Raw genomic sequence first — 19177 nt, 5'->3', positions numbered from 1 at the left:
GGCCAGGTTTGCTTTTAAAGCAAGCCATAAAAAGCATAAAATTTAAAAGAGTAATAAGCTTGATTATATTAAAATTTAAAGCTTCTGTGAGTCAGAAGATACCACATTGAAAAGAAAGGTGGCACAAACCAGAAGACATTTTCAACACACAAAACCTACTAAAAAAAATTAGAATCCAGAATAGACAAAGAATTTTGGCCAGGCACAGTGGCTCATGCCTATAATCCCAGCACGTGGGCAGGCTGAAGCAGGAGGATCACTTGAGCCCAGGAGTTTGAGACCAGTCTTGGCAACATAGTGAGATGCTGTCTCTATTTAAAAAAAAAAAAAAAAGAAAAGAAAATTAGCCGAGCATAGTGGTGTATGCCTGTAGTCCCAGCTACTCAGGAGGCTGAGGTGGGAGGATCGCTTGAGGCTGAAAAGTTAAGGCTGCAATGAACCAAGATCATGCTACTGTACTCCAGCCTGGGAACAGAGCAAGATCCTGTCGAAAGAAAAAGAAAAAGGAAGGAAGGAAAGGAAGGAAAGAAAGAAGGAAGGAAGGAAAGAAAGAAAAGAATTTCTACATGTCAATGAGAAAAAGACAAGCAATCAAAATGTGAAAAAAATGTCTAATCTTACTTGTAGTAAGATTAGATGTAAAGTTAGAATAATTTCATGCACAGAGCAAAAAATTACAATGCTATTGTCAACAATATAGAGCAATAAGAATTTTCCTATACTGCTTTGGTAGTATAAATTATTATAATTCCTTTGGAGAACAATTTGACAATATTTCATGTAGTTGAAGATGTTCATACTCTACCACCCAGAAATTCCATTCCTAGATGTAGACTGTCTCGTACATGTATGTAAGAAGATATGTATAAGATGCTCATAGAAGCCCTGTTTATACAAATAGCAAAAAGATGAAAATGACCTTAATGCCTGAGAACCGAATAGATATAAAAATTGTGTTATAGTCACACAATGGAATACTAAAAACTAGATGAGGGAAAAGCAAGTTTCAGAGAAATGTTTACAACATGAAACATTCATATAGGCCAGGTGCGGGGGCTCACACCTGTAATCCCAGCACTTTGGGAAGCTGAGGCAGGTGGATCACCTGAGGTCAGGAGTTCGAGACCAGCCTAGCCAACATGGTGAAACCCTGTCTCTACTAAAAATACAAAAATTAGCCGGGTGTAGTGGCACATGCCTATAATGTCATATACTTGGGAAGCTGAGGCAGGAGAATCACTTGAACCCGGGAGGTGGAGATTGCAGTGAGCAGAGATTGTGCCACTGCACTCCAGGGCCTGAGGGACAGAGTGAGACTCTGTCTCAAAAAAAAAAAAAGAAAAAAAAAGTATATAAAGTTAGAAATATGAAAGATTAAACTATATCTTGCTTAAGTCAGAGTTTGAGGAGGCCACAAATGGAGAGGGAGACTTCAATTATATTGGTACTGTTTTATTCTACAAGGGGAGCAGTGGACAAGGTTAAGTTTATGGTATACATTTTTATAGACCGACTATTTGAAAACGTGTTTAAAGGAGTGGCCTTTAATTGTCTATATTGAACCATCAGGTATTGATTAAAAACCTCATATAAAAGTATTTCCAATAATTTCTAAAAAGGCCTTTAGGAATTACAGGGCTCTCTTCTTCCAATGAATGGATTTTTTGTTTGAGACTTGATATCAGAGTATTGGCTACCAGCATGTAGAAAGGACGAGACTTGGAAAGATTGAGGAATACAGAGGTATCGTGTTGGGAATCCTCATAGCTAAAAATAAAGAAGGAAGAGGCTGGATATAAGAGTCCTACAGAAACATGAAAATATCAAAGAATCAGAATTACAGAACCCCTGAGCCACACAAACCAGGTGGTTTTTAAAACCACTTCAGTAGTAAGCAACCAACCTTAGCCCCAGTGGAATGACCTGTTCTTGCTAGTCAGGAAAATCTAACACACTTCCTCGTAAACAAAGATAAATTTATCATACAGGATACAGAAAGTATAAATCAAAGTTTTTCAACCAATGAAAACACTTTCCTCATCTCTACTAAAAAATATAAAAATTAGTCGGGCGTGGTGGCATGCGCCCGTAATCCCACCTACTTGGGAGGCTGAGACACAAGAATCACTTGAATCCTGGAGGCAGAGGTTGCAGTGACCCAAGATCGCACCACTGCACTCTAGACTGGGTGACAGAGCGAGACTCTGTCTCAACAATAAACAAAGCAAAACAAAAAACACCTCACGAAGCAGAAAAAAGCAGCACAACACTCCAACCTAGATGAAATTAAACCAGAAATAGTGGAAATGAAAGAACTCTATAAGTCAGAAATATAAAATTCTTCACAGAAATAGACCCCAAAAAATGCACAAAGAGCTGACAGAATAGTGGACAGAAATGAATTAAAAAGACAAAAATTATTTCAAAAATGACTAAAAGTTGCCCATGACACATTGGATGAGAAGTGCTGTATTGAATTGGATATGGAGTACAGAAAAAAGAGCTAGGAAACACAAGTGGGACAGATAAAACATTACTAAACAAAGTAGTAGTCATGGAAGGCAGAAAAGGTTCCAGCTTAGGAACACATGGATAGCCTCAAGAAAAGTAAACAAAATAAAACACTGGAAAATAACCAATATTTAATTCATGCAAACTTCCTGTTAGTAGCAGTGAATCCATAGTGGCTCTGCAACAACCTCAATTCTTGTAGAAGGAAGTAGAGTAGAAGGAAGAATTTGACTGAGGGGCATAAGGCAGAGTGACAGACTGAGGCAAATTTTAGAGCAGGAGTGAAAGTTTATTACAAATCTTAAAAAGACCGGGCACAGTGACTCATGCCTGTAATCCCAGCACTTTGGGAGGCCAAGATGGGTGGATCACCTGAGGTCAGGAGTTTGAGACCAGCCTGGCCAACATGGTGAAATCCTGTCTCTACTAAAAATACAAAAATTAACTGGGCGTGGTGGCAGGCTCCTGTAAAATCCCAGTTACCCAGGAGGGTGAGGCAGGAGAAATTGCTTGAACCCAGGAGACAGAGGTTGCAGTGAGCTGAGATTGCGCCACTGCACTTCAGCCTGGGTGACAGAGCGAGACTCCCATCTCAAAAAAGAAAAAACAAAGCTTAAGAGGATTGAGCACAGTGGCTCACGCCTACAATCCCAGCACTTTGGGAGGTTGAGGAGGGTGAATTCTTGAGCGAGTATTATGCCAGCCTAGACAACGTGGCAAAAGCCCATCTCTACAAAAACAACAACAACAACAAAAATACAAGAAAAGAAATTAGCCAAGCGTGGTAGCTTATGCTTGTGTTCCCAGCTACTTGGAAGGCTGGGGTGGGAGGATCGCTTGAGCCTGGGAGGTTAAGGCTGCAGTGAGCTGCAATTGCACCACCGCACTCCAGCCTGGACAACAGAGCAAGACCCTGTGTCAAGAAAAAAAAAAAAAAAAGGCTTAGAACGAAACAAAAAAGGAAGTGAAGTGTGAAGTACACTTGAAAGAGGGCCAAGTGGATGACTTGAGAGATCAAGTGCCCTATTTGACCTTTGACTTGGGGTTTATACATTGGCATGCTTCAGAGGGTTGCATCCCTTCTACCCTGATTCTTCCCTCGGGGTGGGCTGTCTGCATGCGCAGTGGCCTGCCAGAACTTGGGAGTGGTCACGTGCCCAGTGTGTTTACTGGAGTTGTATGCACGCTCACTTAAAGCATTTTTCCCTCACTAGTTTTTCTGGAAGAAGGACCAGTTAAACGCCACCATTTTGCCTCTTAGTGCGCATGTGTGAATCCACTTGACCAGCTTCTGAAATCTTATCAGGAAGCTATCTGCCAATTGCCGACTTTCAGTGTGTTGTAGCTATTGGGGGACTCCCTTTCCCTAGAACTGGTGGTGACTAATTATTATTTTAGAGAGGCAGTTTAACAACTGCCTGACCATCACCTGGATATCACTTGACATTCCTGGCTGGGGGTGGAGGGGCCTCTCCTGCCTTGTTTATGTCTTAACTACCTACTGTAACATTCCCTGAAATAGAGTAAGAAAGAAAACTACATATTAAAAGAGGCTATCATATGCTTGAGAAACTTGACCCGTAGTAGTTGCATTAAAATGTTAGAATTGGAGGATTTGTGGCCAGACACGGTGGCTCACACCTGTAATCCCAGCACTTTGGGAGGCTGAGGCAGGCGGATCACTTGAGGGTCAGGAGTTGGAGACCAGCCTGGCCAACATGGTGAAACCCCGTCTCTACTAAAAATACAAAAATTAGCCAGGCATGGTGGTGCATGCCTGTACTTCCAGCTACTCAGGAGGCTGAGACAGGAGGATCACTTGAACCCAGGAGGCAGAGGCTGCAGTGAGCCAAGATCATGCCACTGCACTCCAGCCTGGGTGACAGAATAAGACTCTGTCTCTCACACACGCACACACGCGCGCGCACACACACACACACACACACAGCCCTCCAAACAAATTATCAAGTCATTTATAAAAGAAGCAAATCAGGATGGTATCAGACTCTTTGATAACAAAATCTGAAGCAAGGCAACAAACAGTAAAACAAGTTGTTCAAGAAACTCAAAGAAGTATACACATCAGTAATGTAGTTTACACCTGTAATCCCAGCACTTTGGGAGGCCAAGGTGGGGGGATTGCTTGAGGGTAGGAGTTTGAGACCAGCCTGGGCAACAAAGCAAGACTCTGTTTCTACAAAAAAAAAATTTTTTTTTTAAAGAATTTATTTCCAGTATCAAAGCAGTCTTAGAGATGGAGAAACTTAGCATATATTGGAATCATGAGTCTGCCTGAGGAATCTACTAAAACAGCAATCAACTATAGCCCATGGGTCAAAGCCAGCAGCCACACTGGTTTTATTTATTTGCTAATTTTTTTAGGTGGAGTCTCACTCTGTCGCCCAGGCTGGAGTGCAGTGGCATGATCTCGGCTCGCAGCAACCTCCACCTCCTGGGTTCAAGCGATTCTTCTGCCTCAGCCTCCCGAGTAGCTGCGATTATAGGCGTGTACTACTACACTCAGCTAAGTTTCTGTATTTTTAGTGGAGACAGGGTTCACCATGTTGGTCAAGCTAGTCTTGAATTCCTGACCTCAAATAATCTGCCCACCTCAGCCTCCCAAAGTGCCAGGATTATAGGCGTGAGCCACCATGCCCAGCCTGCAGCCACATATTCTGGTAAATCAAGTTTTACTGGGACGCAGCCATGCTCATTTTGTATGCATTGTCTGTGCTTACTTTTGTGAGACAATGGAAAGAGTTGCAACAAGGACTGTATGTCCCACAAATGTGCAAATATTTGCTATTAGGCCCTTTACAGAAAAAGCTCACCATCCTTGTACTAGAAGACAAACTTCATCCAATCAATACATGATTAGGAAAAGTTTGGCAAAAGGACTGGTGGTGAGCTTTGAAGACTTTATTGTGTTTCTAAGACTAAAAAAAAATTAGGGATGAAGTTACATGCTCTGACAAAGTAGAAATAATACAACTGTTTTTTGAGAGAAGGAAGAAAAAAGAAAATACAATAAGTTTATTTATTTCATACAGATAATAGGTGTGTCTCCAAGGATACTGTCAGAAGAGGGAAAATCTGAAAGAAAATTTTCCAAAATTGCCCAAGATGTCCACAGGTTGGACAGATGTGTAATAAAAACAAGCCTCTGAATTAAAGCTGAACTCTCAGCTGCAAGACTTGGAGCCATCAAATCAGATGTCTGATCCCTATCAGATGAAGCACGGAGATGAGATTAAATCAGTCATGACTCTCCAGACCTCAAGATGTCTACATACTTGTTACCTTTTTACCCTATATACTTTAACCAATCAGAATTGTTAAGAATTCTGATTGTTAACAATGTGAATTTAGTAGAGACTGTGAAACCTCGTCTCTACTAAAAATGCAAAAATTAGCCGGGCATGGTGGCGAGTGCCTGTAATCCCGGATACTCCGGAGGCTGAGGCAGGAGAATCGCTTGAACCTGGGAGGCAGAGGTTGCAGTGAGCTGAGATTATGCCACTGCACTCCAGCCTGTGAGACAGAGCAAGATTCCATCTCAAAAAAAGGAAAAAAAAAAGTAATCAACAGTCTTGAAATCAGCCAGATTTACAATTGCACATAACATTAAAAAAAAAAAAGGTGCATATTGTAAATCTGACAGCATCCAGTAAAACAAGAAAACAAAGAACTGTGGCTAATAAGGCAATAGAGACACACAGAACAGTTAATACTTTTATTTTTAACTTTAAAAAATTATTATTTTAGAGGCTGGCTGCAGTGGCTCACACCTGTAATCCCAGCACTTTGGGAGGCCAGGGCGGGTGGATCACCTGAGGTCAGGAGTTTCAGACCAGTCTGGCCAACATGGTGAAACCCCATCTCTACTAAAAATGCAAAAATTAGAGGGGCATGGTGACACATGCCTGCAAGTGCAGCTACTTAGGAGGCTGAGGCACAAGCACTGCTTGAACCTGAGAGGTGGAGGTTGCAGTGAGCCGAGACTGCGCCACTGCACTCCAGTCTGGATGACAGAGCAAGATTCTGACTCAAAAACAGTACATAAATAAATAATTATTATTATAGAGACAGGGTCTCACTGTGTTGCTCAGACTGGTCTTGAACTCCTGGCCTCAAGCAATCCTCCTGCCTCAGCCTCCCAAAGTGCTGGTATTACAGGCATGAGCCACTGCAGCTGGATTTATAGCAGTCTTCTAGACTGTATTCAAAAGCAAAGCAGAAAAAGGGAAAAGAGAACACAGCATGGCACAAATGGGAAACAATTGCAAGACGGTAGATTCAGTTCAACCATATCAATAATTATACCGAAGACAAATGCGGTATTAGAATATCATCTCCTAAAAGGTCCTTCTGGCGCTAACGATAAAGTAAAGGCAACTTACTTTAGAAATATAAAAGTCACCCTATGGAAGTGTAATCTTGAAAGTTTATTATTAATTACCTACCAGGAAGGAAAGTCTTGACCAAACTTCAAATTCTAATACATTTATGTCACCTGCCCTTATAAACTGTTTAAATGATGTTAAAAATGAACATACCTTCCAGCGAATCATGAGTATCTTGGCCCCATTTGGCAAAATGAGCGGAGCTACCTCCTGCCCAGGGAAAGCAAATCAGCTTAAAAGTTGCCTCAGGGCTTTTGTATAAGCAGTTGAAAACGTTTTCATTCCTAGGGAGAAAATTCGAATATATGTAACATTATGTATATCAATTAAGTTCCCCATACTGAATTACCTGTGTTTTAATGAAATCTTTATTAATTATAAGAAACATATGTTCAAATATAAAGTGATTGCCAATTTTTCCAATAAGAAAGGGCAAAACAGGTTTTTATGGCCTGTGTTGACAATTTGAATACATAGACTTTCAGGACTGGGCATGGTAGCTCATGCCTGTAATCCTAGCAATGGGAGGCCAAGGCAGGAGGATGACTTGCAACTAAGAGTTTGAAGCTAGTCTGGACAACATAGTGAGACCTCTTGTCTACAAAAAATTTAAAAGTTAGGTTGGCATAGTGGTATACATCTATGATCCCAGCTACTTGGGAGGCAGAGGCAGGAGGATCTCTGGAGCCTAGGAATTTGATGTTGCAGAGAGCTATGACTGCACCACTGAATTCCAGCCTCAGTGACAGAGTGACATTCTTGCCTCTAATTTTTTTTTTTTTTTAAAACATAGTCTCACTTTGTTTCCCAAGTAGCTGGGATTACAGGCAAGTGCCACCACACCCAACTAATTTTTTTATGTTTTAGTAGGGACGGGGTTCCTCCCTGTTGGTCAGCCTGGTCTCGACCTCCCGACCTCAGGTGATCTGCCCGCCTCGGCCTCTGAAAGTGCTGGGATTACAAACATGAACCACCACGCCCAGCCCTTGTCTCTAATTTTTAAATTAAATAAACTTTTAGGGATGTAGGTGAAATTGTCACATACCTATATATAACATTCAGTAAGTACATTTTATATGCACACTTAAAGTGACATAAATGTTAATTTAGAAATTGCCTTTTTCACAATTTGGAGAATAGTTTTATCCAAACTTATGGGCACCTTCAATCTTGGTATCTTCATGATCTCCAGAGCCACTTTCAAGTTATATGTCAGTTTTATAGAGCATATAAAACCTTTGATTTCCTTCTGAATGTTTGATAAACAGTGCTTTTTACATTTACTTATAGGCTGGGCTCAGTGGCTCATGCCTGTAAGCCTGGCACTTTGGGAAGGCAAGGGAGGCAGATCACTAGAGGTCACGAGTTCAAGACCAGCCTGGCCAACATGGCAAAATCCTGTCTCTACTAATAATACAAAAATTAGCTGGGTGCGGTGGCGGGCACCTGTAATCCTGGCTACTTGGGAGGCTGAGGCAGGAGAATTACTTGAACCCAGGAAGCGGGGGTTGCAGAGTGCTGAGGTCGCACCATGGCTCTCCAGCCTGGGCGTCAGACTGAAACTCCATCTCAAAACAAAGAAACAAGCAAATCTACTTATAATGTCACTGGAATTTTATTCCAAGATCCAAGTACCCAATCAGGTGATATTAGGAAAAGTTCTTTTTGAAAAAGTCATCCTATCTGTGCACATTTGTGCTCGCCACAATTTAAATGATTTCTATAAATCATTTTATAGAAGTTTCCAAACTGACCATTAAATTCCTTACAAAGATATATAATATTCCCAAATGTGAGGTTCTAAACCCTAATATAATGATGAAATCTGTTATACCCCCCTCTTGTTTTTTCAGTTGATCTCTACAAACGTCGAAAACTAACACCAACTGGTATCTTTTCAGGTTAACTTGTGTTCTGTAAAGGGTACTTTGTTCTTCATAACAAGATAATTGAGAACACTCATAAAATGAGAGATTTTAGATGAACCTACGCACAAACGAAAATTTTTTTGGCGGGGCAGGGGGTAGATAATTTCTGGAGAAAAACTCCCTGCTTTTTACTTGGGCACTTATGTTCATCATTACTAGTTGAAAGATAAAAGCAAAAAAGACTAATTTTTTTTTTTTTTGAGATGGAGTCTCGCTGTCAAGCAGGCTGGAGTGCAGTGGTGCGATCTCGTCTCACTGTAACCTCCACCTCCCAGATTCCAGCAATTCTCCTGCCTCAGCCTCCTGAGTGGCTGGGATTACCACCATCCCGAGTGTGCGCCACCACACCCGGCGAATTTTTGATATTTTTAGTAGAGGCAGGGTTTTGCCACGTTGGCCAGGCTGGTCTTGAACTCCTGACCTCAGGTGTTTCACCTGCCTCAGTCTGCCAAAGTGCTGGGATTACAGGCGTGACCCACTGCACCTGGCCAAGAAGCCTCTTTCAAACTAAAAAGGGAGCCGCACAAAGGCAGGGTATCGGAGCCCCTGGGATGGAGGAAGAGCCTGGTGGCGCAAGGAGTGGCCTACCTGGTTCTCTTAGCTTGGTCTCCTCTGTCCATGCTGTGAGGTGAGGGTGCCAGATTGCTGGTCTCTGCGGTGTGTTGAATGCCCAAGAGCACTCAGTTCCTCTTGAGAGGCAGAACCTCTGCTCAGCCTTGTGCACACAGAAAAGTGAGTAGATTTCTGTTTAAAGGCTCTGACTCATTGACTGCTCCAACCTCTGTTAAAAATGAAGAAAGATAGAGGAAAAGAAAGGAGAAGACAACGAAGAGAAAAAAGTGACAGTGGTGATGACAAAGGAGAAGTAGAAATGGGTTAGAAGCAACACAACTGATGTTATTCAGATAAGGAGTCACCACCCCTCACCCCACCCCATTCATATCCAATTAGCAGTAAGCCCTTCCATTATCAGGACTGCCAACATATATACAGAAAGACAAAGATGCAACATTTCCAGACATTTCCAGACTCTAGCCATGAAACAAGCCTGCTCCTAAAAGAGCAGAAAATATTCCATACATACTAGAAAATTAGGGTAAGGGTGAGGGAGGGATGTTTGTTTTGACAACAGAGATGTCTTAGCTTTCTAGGTATTTATAAAGTTGTACTCTTTTAAATCTCAAGAAAGAGGCTGGGCATGGTGGCTCATCCCAGTACTTGAGGTCAGGAGTTCAAGACCAACCTGGCCAACGTGGTGAAACCCCCATTTCTACTAAAAATACAAAACTTAGCTGGACATGTGTCACATGACTGTAATCCCAGCTAGTCGGGAGGCTAGGCTGGGGAATCGCTTGAACCTGGGAGATGGAGGTTGCAGTGAGCCGAGATCGTGCCACAGCATTCCAGCCTGGGTGACAGTGAGACTCCATCTCAAAAAATAAAATAAAATAAATCTCAAGAAAGAGGGATTCTAAAAAAAGACTTCACTGCTGTGCCAAACTTCCCATTTTGCAAGTTTCAAATATTCAGAAAAAGGAAGAAAAATAACTACTGAAAGATCTGTCATTTATTTATTTATTATTTATTTATTTATATTTTTTTGAGACAGAGTCTCACTCTGTTGCCCAGGCTGGAGTGCAGTGGCCCAATCTCGGCTCACCGCAACCTCTACCTCCCAGGTTCAAGTGATTCTGCTGCCTCAGCCTCCCAAGTAGCTGGGATAGGTGCCTGCCACCAAGCCCAGATAACTTGTATTTTTAGTAGAGACAGGGTTTCACCATGTTGCCCAGGCTAGTCTCAAACTCCTGACCTCAAGTGATCCACCCACGTTGGCCTCCCAAAGTGCTGGGATTACAGGAGTGAGCCACCGCGCCCGGCCAGATCTGTCATTTATTTATTTGAGACTATTGCCCAGGATGGAGTGTGGTGGCGCTACCTTGGCCCACTGCAACCACCTCTCAGGTTCAGGTGTTCCTGTGCCTTAGCTGGGATTACAGGTGCCCGCCACCATGCCTGGCTAATTTTTCTATTTTTAGTAGAGACGGGAGTTTCACCATGTTGGCCAGGCTGGTCTCGAACTCCTGACTTCAAATGCAGATCTGTCATTTATAAAGGTCTTTATCTTCTTACTTCCTAGGAGCTCCTTGGATCCCAGTATTCATTTTAAGGCCACGGTTAACTTGGCAGGCTCAGTTGTGACTTTCAACACAGCTCCAGAGAGCCCGGGTGAATCCCGCAGCCTCCAGTTTTTATCACGTAGTGGAGGGCATTTTTAGGAACAGAAAGATGTTCCTAAATAGAGGAAGAAAGTTTATGGAGGGGGGGAAGCCCATGTGTTTGTTTCTTAGAGCCTTTTCTTAGTAATTCTGGGCCAGAGCCATCATCACCTCTCAGAAAAAAATCACCTGAATGACTCATGAGTATTTCACTGAATTTACGTGGAAATAGTTCCTTCTTAGATAATCATATGAAAGGCAGAAAAAGACAGCAAGTTCTTCCAAGGAAAATAGGCAGTCAGAGCTGGGATACAAATTTTTTGGTGTTGAGAATTAAAAGTTGTTATGGAGCATTACAAAGTTTTCATAAAAGCAGGTTGAATTCCTGCAACTCTTTCTAATTGAAGTACATTGAAACCTTGTTTTGTATCTTTTTTTTTTTTTTGATTTGGCACGGTCTCTGACCAATTAATACCTGGGAGGATTAAACATTTAACCACTGTCCAGGTTTACTCAAGAAATGTTTTCCAAGTTGAGTAAAATGTCCTGGGTTTTGTTTTCAACACTGGAGGGATTCTCCGGTAAAAATAACAGTGACTCTCTCCGCAAGGTTACATCTGTAGATGCTTTCATTTGATTGAAGTACCAGATGAGAGAAGAGGGAGAGTGGGACAGAGACAATACTCCAGAGATAATGGCTTAGATTTTTGTGGAACTGATGCATAATACCAGTCCAAAGATAAAACATGCCCAGCAAATGTCCAGCAGACTAGATTACAAAAAAAGCAGTCTTTATAGAGATGCATTACAGAGAAACAGCAAAACAAAGAAACACAGAAGAAAATTATTAAAAGGAGCCAGGAGGTGAGAAGAAGTAGGCATGGATTCACAGCAATGCAAAAACATGGAAGAGAATAGAATGATATCTTCAAGTACTCAGAGACAAGAACTGCCAAATTAGAATTCTATACCCAGTAGAAACAGCTTTTAGGAAACAGGGTAACGTGAAGACATTTCAGACAAGTAAAAACTCAGTTTGTCACCAGGAGACACTTTTTAAAGAAATGTTAAAGGATATACTTTGAGCAGAAAGTAAATGATCCCAGATGGAAAATAGGAGATGAAAGGAGGAATGAAAAAGACAGTGATAAATATGTGAGCTAATGTAAATGAACATTGATTACATAAAATGGTAATTGTAATGTCTGGTGGACCTTAAAATATATACAAAATTATGGACAGACGCAGTGGCTCATGCCTGTAATCCCAGCACTTTGGGAGGCCAAGGCTGGCGGATCACGAGGTCAGGAGTTTGAGACCAGCCTGGTCAACAAGGTGAAACCCCATCTCTCCTAAAATTCAAAAATTAGCTGGGTGTGGTGGCGGGCGCCTGTGATCCCAGCTACTTGGGAGGCTGAGGAAGGAGAATTGTTTCAACCCGGGGGGCGGAGGTTGCAGTGAGCTGAGATCGTGCCATTCTACTCCAGCCTGGGCGACAGGGCAAAACTCTATCTCAAAAATAAATAAATAAATAAATAAAATAAAAAATATATATAATTAAAATACAAGGCAAAAATAATGTCAAAGTCAGGAACAGGCAAAGAAAGGTCCTTACATTATCTGTGAGGTTTTACTCAGTTTAGACTGTATAAATATGCATGCCTTAATTTCTCAGGCTAGCCCTTAGACAAACAGAAATAGACTGTAAATCATCCAAACTGGAAGAGACAAATGTTTATTTAATCAAAAAGAGAACTGAGAAAAGGAAAGGTAAAGACACACAGAACAGGTAAAGCAAATAAAAAGTAGAATACAAGATGACAGAGTAAACCCCAGATGCCAGTGATTACATTATATACAAACAGACTAAATTCTCTAGTTATAAAGCAATATCCACAGATTAGCTTAAAAGATAATCTAATTATAGGCTGTGCACACGAGACATATCTGAGAAGGTATTACTCTTATGATTTTTAGGTAATTTAAAATATAAAATACTCACTTGCCAGGTTTTGAGATGAACTCTGAGCAAACAGTCTGAAAGATGACTTTCTTTGGATAGCCACAGAGAGGACATGGGAAATGAGGTAATCTCAGAACATTACGAAAGAACAACAAAAGCAACAAAGCAGGAAGAACAACGTGGGCCGTGGCCCAGAAGAGACACAATGCACCATCTATTAGGAAAATAAAAGAAGTTAAGTAAACTGGAAGGCAAGGCCCGTGCGGTGGCTCATGCCTGTAATCCCAGCACTTTGGGAGGCCTAGATGGGCAGATCACCTGAGGTCAGTAGTTCGAGAGCAGCCTGGCCAACATGGAGAAACCCTGTCTCTACTAAAAATACAAAGTTAGCTGGATGTGGTGGCGCATGCCTATAACCTCAGCTACTCGGGAGACTCAGGCAGGAGAATCCCTTGAACCTAAAAGGCAGAGGTTGCAGTGAACCGACATCGCACCATTGCACTCCAACCTGAGCAACAAGAGCGAGACTCTGTCTCAGAAAAAATAAAAAATAACTGGAAGGCAGAATGGGGGAGAGCGAGTGGTGAAAGAAGAAATGAGAAAGTATTTAGGAGGCAGGTTATCAATGACTTTATAAGCAAAAACTTTTAAGGAGTTTGGACTTGATCTTAAGAGGAAGAGAATCTGGCAGGACACGGTGGCTCATGCCGGTAATCCCAGCACTTTGGGAGGCTAAGGAGGGCGGATCACCTGAGGTCTGGAGTTCGAGACCAGCCGGCCAACATGGTGAAACGTCATCTCTACTAAAAACTACAAAAAATTAGCTGGGCATGGTGGTAGTCACCTGCTACTGTGGAGGCTGGGGCAGGAGAATCACTTGAACCTAGGAGGCGGAGGTTGCAGTGAGCCGAGATTGCGCCACTGCACTCCAGGGCGACAAAAGCGAAATTCTGTCCAAAAAAAAAAAAAAAAAGAAAAGAAGAAGAGAATCCACTGAAAGGTGGAAAAATGTGAATTGACTTTCAGAATGACTGACTGGACAGTAAAAACAAGTTAAGAGGCTGTTTTAGAGATCTAGACGATTAAGAGTGATACCTGGCCTTACGATATTAGCAAACACATAACACTAGGGGCCAAACACCCTTCTAAGCTTTCAATACCTATTAAGACTTTTCATGTTTACAATCATGTAGGCATTATTCACAAGAGTAATTAAGGTATTATGTCCCCCATTTTGAAGATTAAAAAAAGCTAAGGCACAGAGAGGTTAAGTAACTGACTAAAAGACACGTAGGTAGGGAACAGACCAGAGGGCAAACCCAAATAGTCTGGTTCCAGAAACTATGCTGTTCACCCCTAATGCATTCTGCCTTTGTGCTAAAGTGGAGGAGCTGAGGATGAAAAGAAGGCTTGGGTTCTTCAGCTACTTTGACCATGAAACCGGTAGGAATTGATCATTTCTTAGATATGGAGACCGTGGGAGAGGGAGGAAGGAAGTATGATGTCCAACTATTTTATAGCACAACAGAGTGACTTTAGTCAATAATAACTTAATTGTACATTCTAAAATAACTAGAAGAGTATAATTGGATTGTCTGTAACACAAAGGATAAATGTTTGAGAGGATGGATACCCCATTCTCCATGACATTATTTTACATTGCATGCCTGTATTAAAACATCTCATGGGCTGGGCATGGTGGCTGATGCCTGTAATCCCAGCACTTCAGAAGGCTGAGGCAGGTGGATTGCCTAAGGTCAGGAGTTCCAGACCAGCCTGGCTAAGATAGTGAAACCCTGTCTCTACTAAAAATACAAAAAATTAGCTGGGCATGGTGGTGGGTGCCTGTAATCCCAGCCACTCGGGAGGCTGAGGCAGGAGAATCGCTTGAACCCAGGAGGCGGAGGTTACAGTGAGCCGAGATCACGCCATTGCATGCCAGCCTGGGCAAAAACAGCGAAACTCCGTCTCAAAAGAAAAAAGAAAAATACCGTGTGTATTTGTTGTATCTGTGCCTGGTACCATTCAGGGGTCGGGAGTTGTGGATACTCTCCTCAAACTCAGTGACCCACTCACCGAAAGTCAGTGGTTTGCAGTGAAGAGTGTAGGCTAGAGTCCTGAGAATCACTGGCATGTAACACCAAGCAGAAAAAGAGAAGCTGAAAGAAGAGTTAGATGGGGATGCCAGGGAAGTAGGAGCACAAAGAGATAACTGGGCCTCTCAGGAAGAGCCAGGAGGATGCCAACGGGTCAAAGGTGTGGGCCGGGTGTGGTTGCTCACACCTGGAATCCCAGCACTTTGGGAGGCTGAGGTGGGTGGATCACCTGAGGTCAGGAGTTTGAGACCAGCCTGGCCAACATGGTGAAATCCCGTCTCTACTAAAAATACAGAAATGAGCCAGATGTCGTGGTGCATGCCTGTAATCCCAGCTACATAGGAGGCTGAAGCAGGAGAATCACTTGAACCAAGGAGGTGGAGTTTGCAGTGAGCCGAGATCATGCCACTGCACTCCAGCCTGGGCCACAGAGTGAAACTCCGTCCAAAAAAAAAAAAGGTGTGGAATGCTTCTAAGAGATCAGAGAAGACAAGAACTGAAAGGATCCTATCATGCTGGTGACAATGAGATAATTCTAATCCAGGAAAGAGAAGCTTCGGGTACTTCTCTTTGCTTGTGGGAAAAGCACCAGTAGCCTGGGAGCCCCTCTGGGGTTTGCTGCTGAAATTGGCGTGAACCCACTCTAGTCAATAGGGGATTTGGGCTGAGCACCAACATTGTTCACTATCTTCAACAGAGAAGCCTTGGGAGCCCCACAGGAGTAGAGTGAGCTGGCCAGGTAAACTGATCTGATGATTAATCTGATGGTTGAGGTAGGGAGAGAGTGCTTAAGAGGGAGGCAGGATTGAGGAAAATTAAAAAGAGAGAAAGGGATGGTTTGAGACCATCCCTTTGAGATGGAGCAAAGTCCTGGAGTAGAAAGAGGATTTTTGTAATAATCACTGATTTTCTGTCCTGCTAGATGGTAAGTTCTTTGAGTGTGGAGGCTTTGGTGGTTTTGTTCATCCTTTCTTCCTACCATGCAAGAATGAACAAGGAATTCCTATCATGCGGAATGAACAATAAATGAATGAATAGGAGTAGAAGATGGGGTAGCGGTTATTGCTAAAATGGCGTGATGAAACTTGTTCATCTAGGATGGGGGGAAAGGAAGAAAGGAAGGGGTGATGCTATAGAGATATTTTGAGGCTGAAGCAGAAGAGATTAGAGTTTACACAAATGGCTGCTTTTCCCAGGGATGCAGGAGAGATCACTGGGCAATTATGGGATGATTGGTGATTAGGATAAAGTCGGAATGGTCAGTAGTGGGAGCAACTGGAAAGGCTAAATCCACAGGTGCCAATAGCTGGGACTGAAATCTGTATCTTTCATCACTGGTGTCAGCCAGCTTTCTTGATCTTCTGTAGCAATGCGTATAGGCTCAGAAACAAAGATGGCAGACAGGTGGGTTGGCCCAAGCATGAGAACTGGCAGGTTGGAAGGACAGAAACTAACGGGGAAGGAAAATTGAGGGTACCTCATAAAGAGAAAGGGTGTAATGGGATTATGACTGGGGAGTGACAAAGAGACAGCAGGAGAGGGCTCCACTTTCTGGGGAAAAAGAGGCCCCAGGATGGGAAGTTGTGATGGGGACAAAGAGTGAGTCCATAGGAAAGAAGGAATGGGTCATGGGGAAAGTGTTTGATGGCTGCAGTGGAAAGGTGAAATTTCAATGTCTGAGACTTAGGAGGTGAGACCATTCTAAAAGACCACCCAAGCACAGGCTCTTGTGGGGACTGTGAGGTTCAGGGGTTCAGAAGCAAAGTGAACTAAAGATGGCAGGAAGTATACCTACCTTGGCACAGGTGACCTTTTTGGTTCCTCATAAGATGAGGATCAGTTTTGCTTAACAAATCATTGTAAGTGATGCCCTTCTTCTTAGGGGATACAGTGACTTCTCCCTGTGGGGCCTTGTCTTCCAACTGACAACTGCACAGTCTTGCTGTTGGCCAGCTCCTGAAATGTTGCCTTCTTCTGGTAGACTCTTGGCTAAAATACAGACAGGCCTCTTTCTAGCAGTAGCTGCCCATATGCGTACAGTGAGTAAAGATACAATCATGGGGAAAGGGTGCTAGTGCAGCATCTTAAAAGTCACTTAAAAGTGCAATCTTCTTCTTTTTTTTTTTTGGAGGCAAAGTTTTGCTCTTATTGCCCAGACTGTAGTGCAGTGGCACGATCTTGGCTCACCGCAACCTCCGCCTCCCATGTTCAAGTGATTCTCCTGCCTCAGCCTCCCAAGTAGCTGGGATTACAGGCATGCATCACCACACCCATCTAATTTTGTATTTTTAGTAGAGATGGGGGTTTCACCGTATTGGCCAGGCTGGTCTTGAACTCCTGACCTCAGGTGATCTACCTGCCTTGGTCTCCCAAAGTGCTGGGATTATAGACATGAGCCATGGCACCTAGCCACACATGCAACCTTCTAGGAGATTTTTAAACTAGCTTTTCTTTGAGTTGCAATTCCTTTTTTTTTTTTTTTTTTAAGAGAGACATAGCCTTGCTCTGTCACCCAGACTGGCATGCAGTGGTGCTATCATAGCTCACTGCAGCTTCAACTTCCCAGGCTCAAGCAATCTTCCCACCTCAGCCTCCCAAGTAACTAGGACTAGAGGTGCACACCACCATACCTGCCTAATTCTAAAAATTTCTTTTTGGAGATGGGGGTCTGTCTATGTTGCCCAGGCTGGTCTCGAATTCCCGACTTCAAGCAGTTCTCCTGCCTTAGCTTCCCAAAGTGCTACTATTACAAGTGTGAACCACCACACCCAGCCTGAGGTGCAATTCCCAGTCAAGATGCTGAATATATTTGCAAGAATTCAGGGCAATACTGGTACTAACAGCCCAAATGACTGATCCATCCTCTTGGAACCTGTATTTCATCAATTCTCCCACATGCCCTCCCAGTGAGTTTTAACACATCCCTGCTGTTTCCCCTGCAACATCCTTGCATTACTCCATTTTCATGCTGCTAAGAAAGACATACCCAAGACTGGGTAATCTATACTGGAAAAGGATTTCATGGACTTACAGAGCCACATGGCTGGGGAGGCCTCACAATCATGGTGGAAGGCAAAGAGAAGCAAGTCATGTCTTACATGGATGGCAACAGACAAAGAGAGAGTTTGCACAGGGGAACTCCTGTTTTTAAAACCATCAGATCTCATGAGACTCATTCGCTAGCACAAAAATAGCGCAGGAAAGACCCACCCCTTGATTCAACCACCTCTCACCGGGTTTCTCCCATAACACGTGGGAATTGTGGGAGTTACAATTCAAGATCAGATTTCGGTGGGGACACAGTATCATTCCACTCTGGACCCCTCCCAAATCTTATGTCCTCATATTTCAAAACCAATCATGACTTCCTAACAGTCCCCCAAAGTCTTAACTCATTTCAGCATTAACTCAGAAGTCCCCAGTCCAACATCTCATCTGAGACAAGGCAAGTCTATCAGCCTTCAGCCTATCAGCCTGTAAACTCAAAAGCAAGTTAGCTACTTCCTAGATACAATGGGGTACAGGCATTGGGTAATTACAGCCATTCCAAATGGGAGAAATTGGCCCAAACAAAGGGGCTACAGGCCTCATGCAAGTCCAAAATCCAACAGGGCGGTCAAATCTTAAAACTCCAAAATGATCTCCTTTGATTCCATGTGTTGCATCCAGGTCACACTAATGCAAGAAGTGGGTTCCCAGGGTGTTGGGCACCCTCCAACCCCACTCCAATTGCCCAAGACTCACAAGCACCTGCAGTCTGCCCCGAGGGCTGGGGCAGGGCTTTTCCTGGTTCATCCTGGCAGTGTTCTTGGCCTGTGGCTCTTTGTGTTGGCCATACAGAGGACACTGGGCTATTCTTATTTCTGGCTGAAGTTGCTGCCAATTATATAAAGAGCAGTGCTTACATTGATAAGGCTGTGAAAGTTTAATGCCTCCCATCCCCATACATAGAGAATTCAGGCTAAGTGCTACCAGCAATATAAAATTTCCTATACTGTTCCTTCATCCCACTCAGACACTCTGCCACCTGTGGATAGCTCACAAGAAATGCGTCGTATTT

General features: G+C 43.0%; 1 protein-coding gene across 1 annotated transcript in view; it reads right to left on the bottom strand.

Moving 5' to 3' along the window:
- OLAH (oleoyl-ACP hydrolase) overlaps positions 1-13147 on the bottom strand; it is a 36349-nt gene extending 23202 nt beyond the window's left edge. The window contains exons 1-3 of the mRNA XM_011934292.1: positions 13061-13147; positions 9431-9623; positions 7068-7198 (exon numbers count right to left, since the gene is read on the bottom strand). Of these exons, the coding sequence (XP_011789682.1) occupies positions 7068-7198; positions 9431-9462 (163 nt within the window). The 5' untranslated portion in view covers positions 9463-9623; positions 13061-13147. The remainder of the gene's footprint in view (positions 1-7067; positions 7199-9430; positions 9624-13060) is intronic.
- Positions 13148-19177: the final 6030 nt, after the last annotated feature.

This window comes from Colobus angolensis, unplaced genomic scaffold, assembly GCF_000951035.1.
Source record: "Colobus angolensis palliatus isolate OR3802 unplaced genomic scaffold, Cang.pa_1.0 Scaffold133, whole genome shotgun sequence".
Lineage (NCBI taxonomy): Eukaryota > Metazoa > Chordata > Mammalia > Primates > Cercopithecidae > Colobus > Colobus angolensis.
The sequence above is the reverse complement of the archived record's forward strand: the minus strand, read 5'-3'. Positions and strand labels throughout refer to the sequence as shown.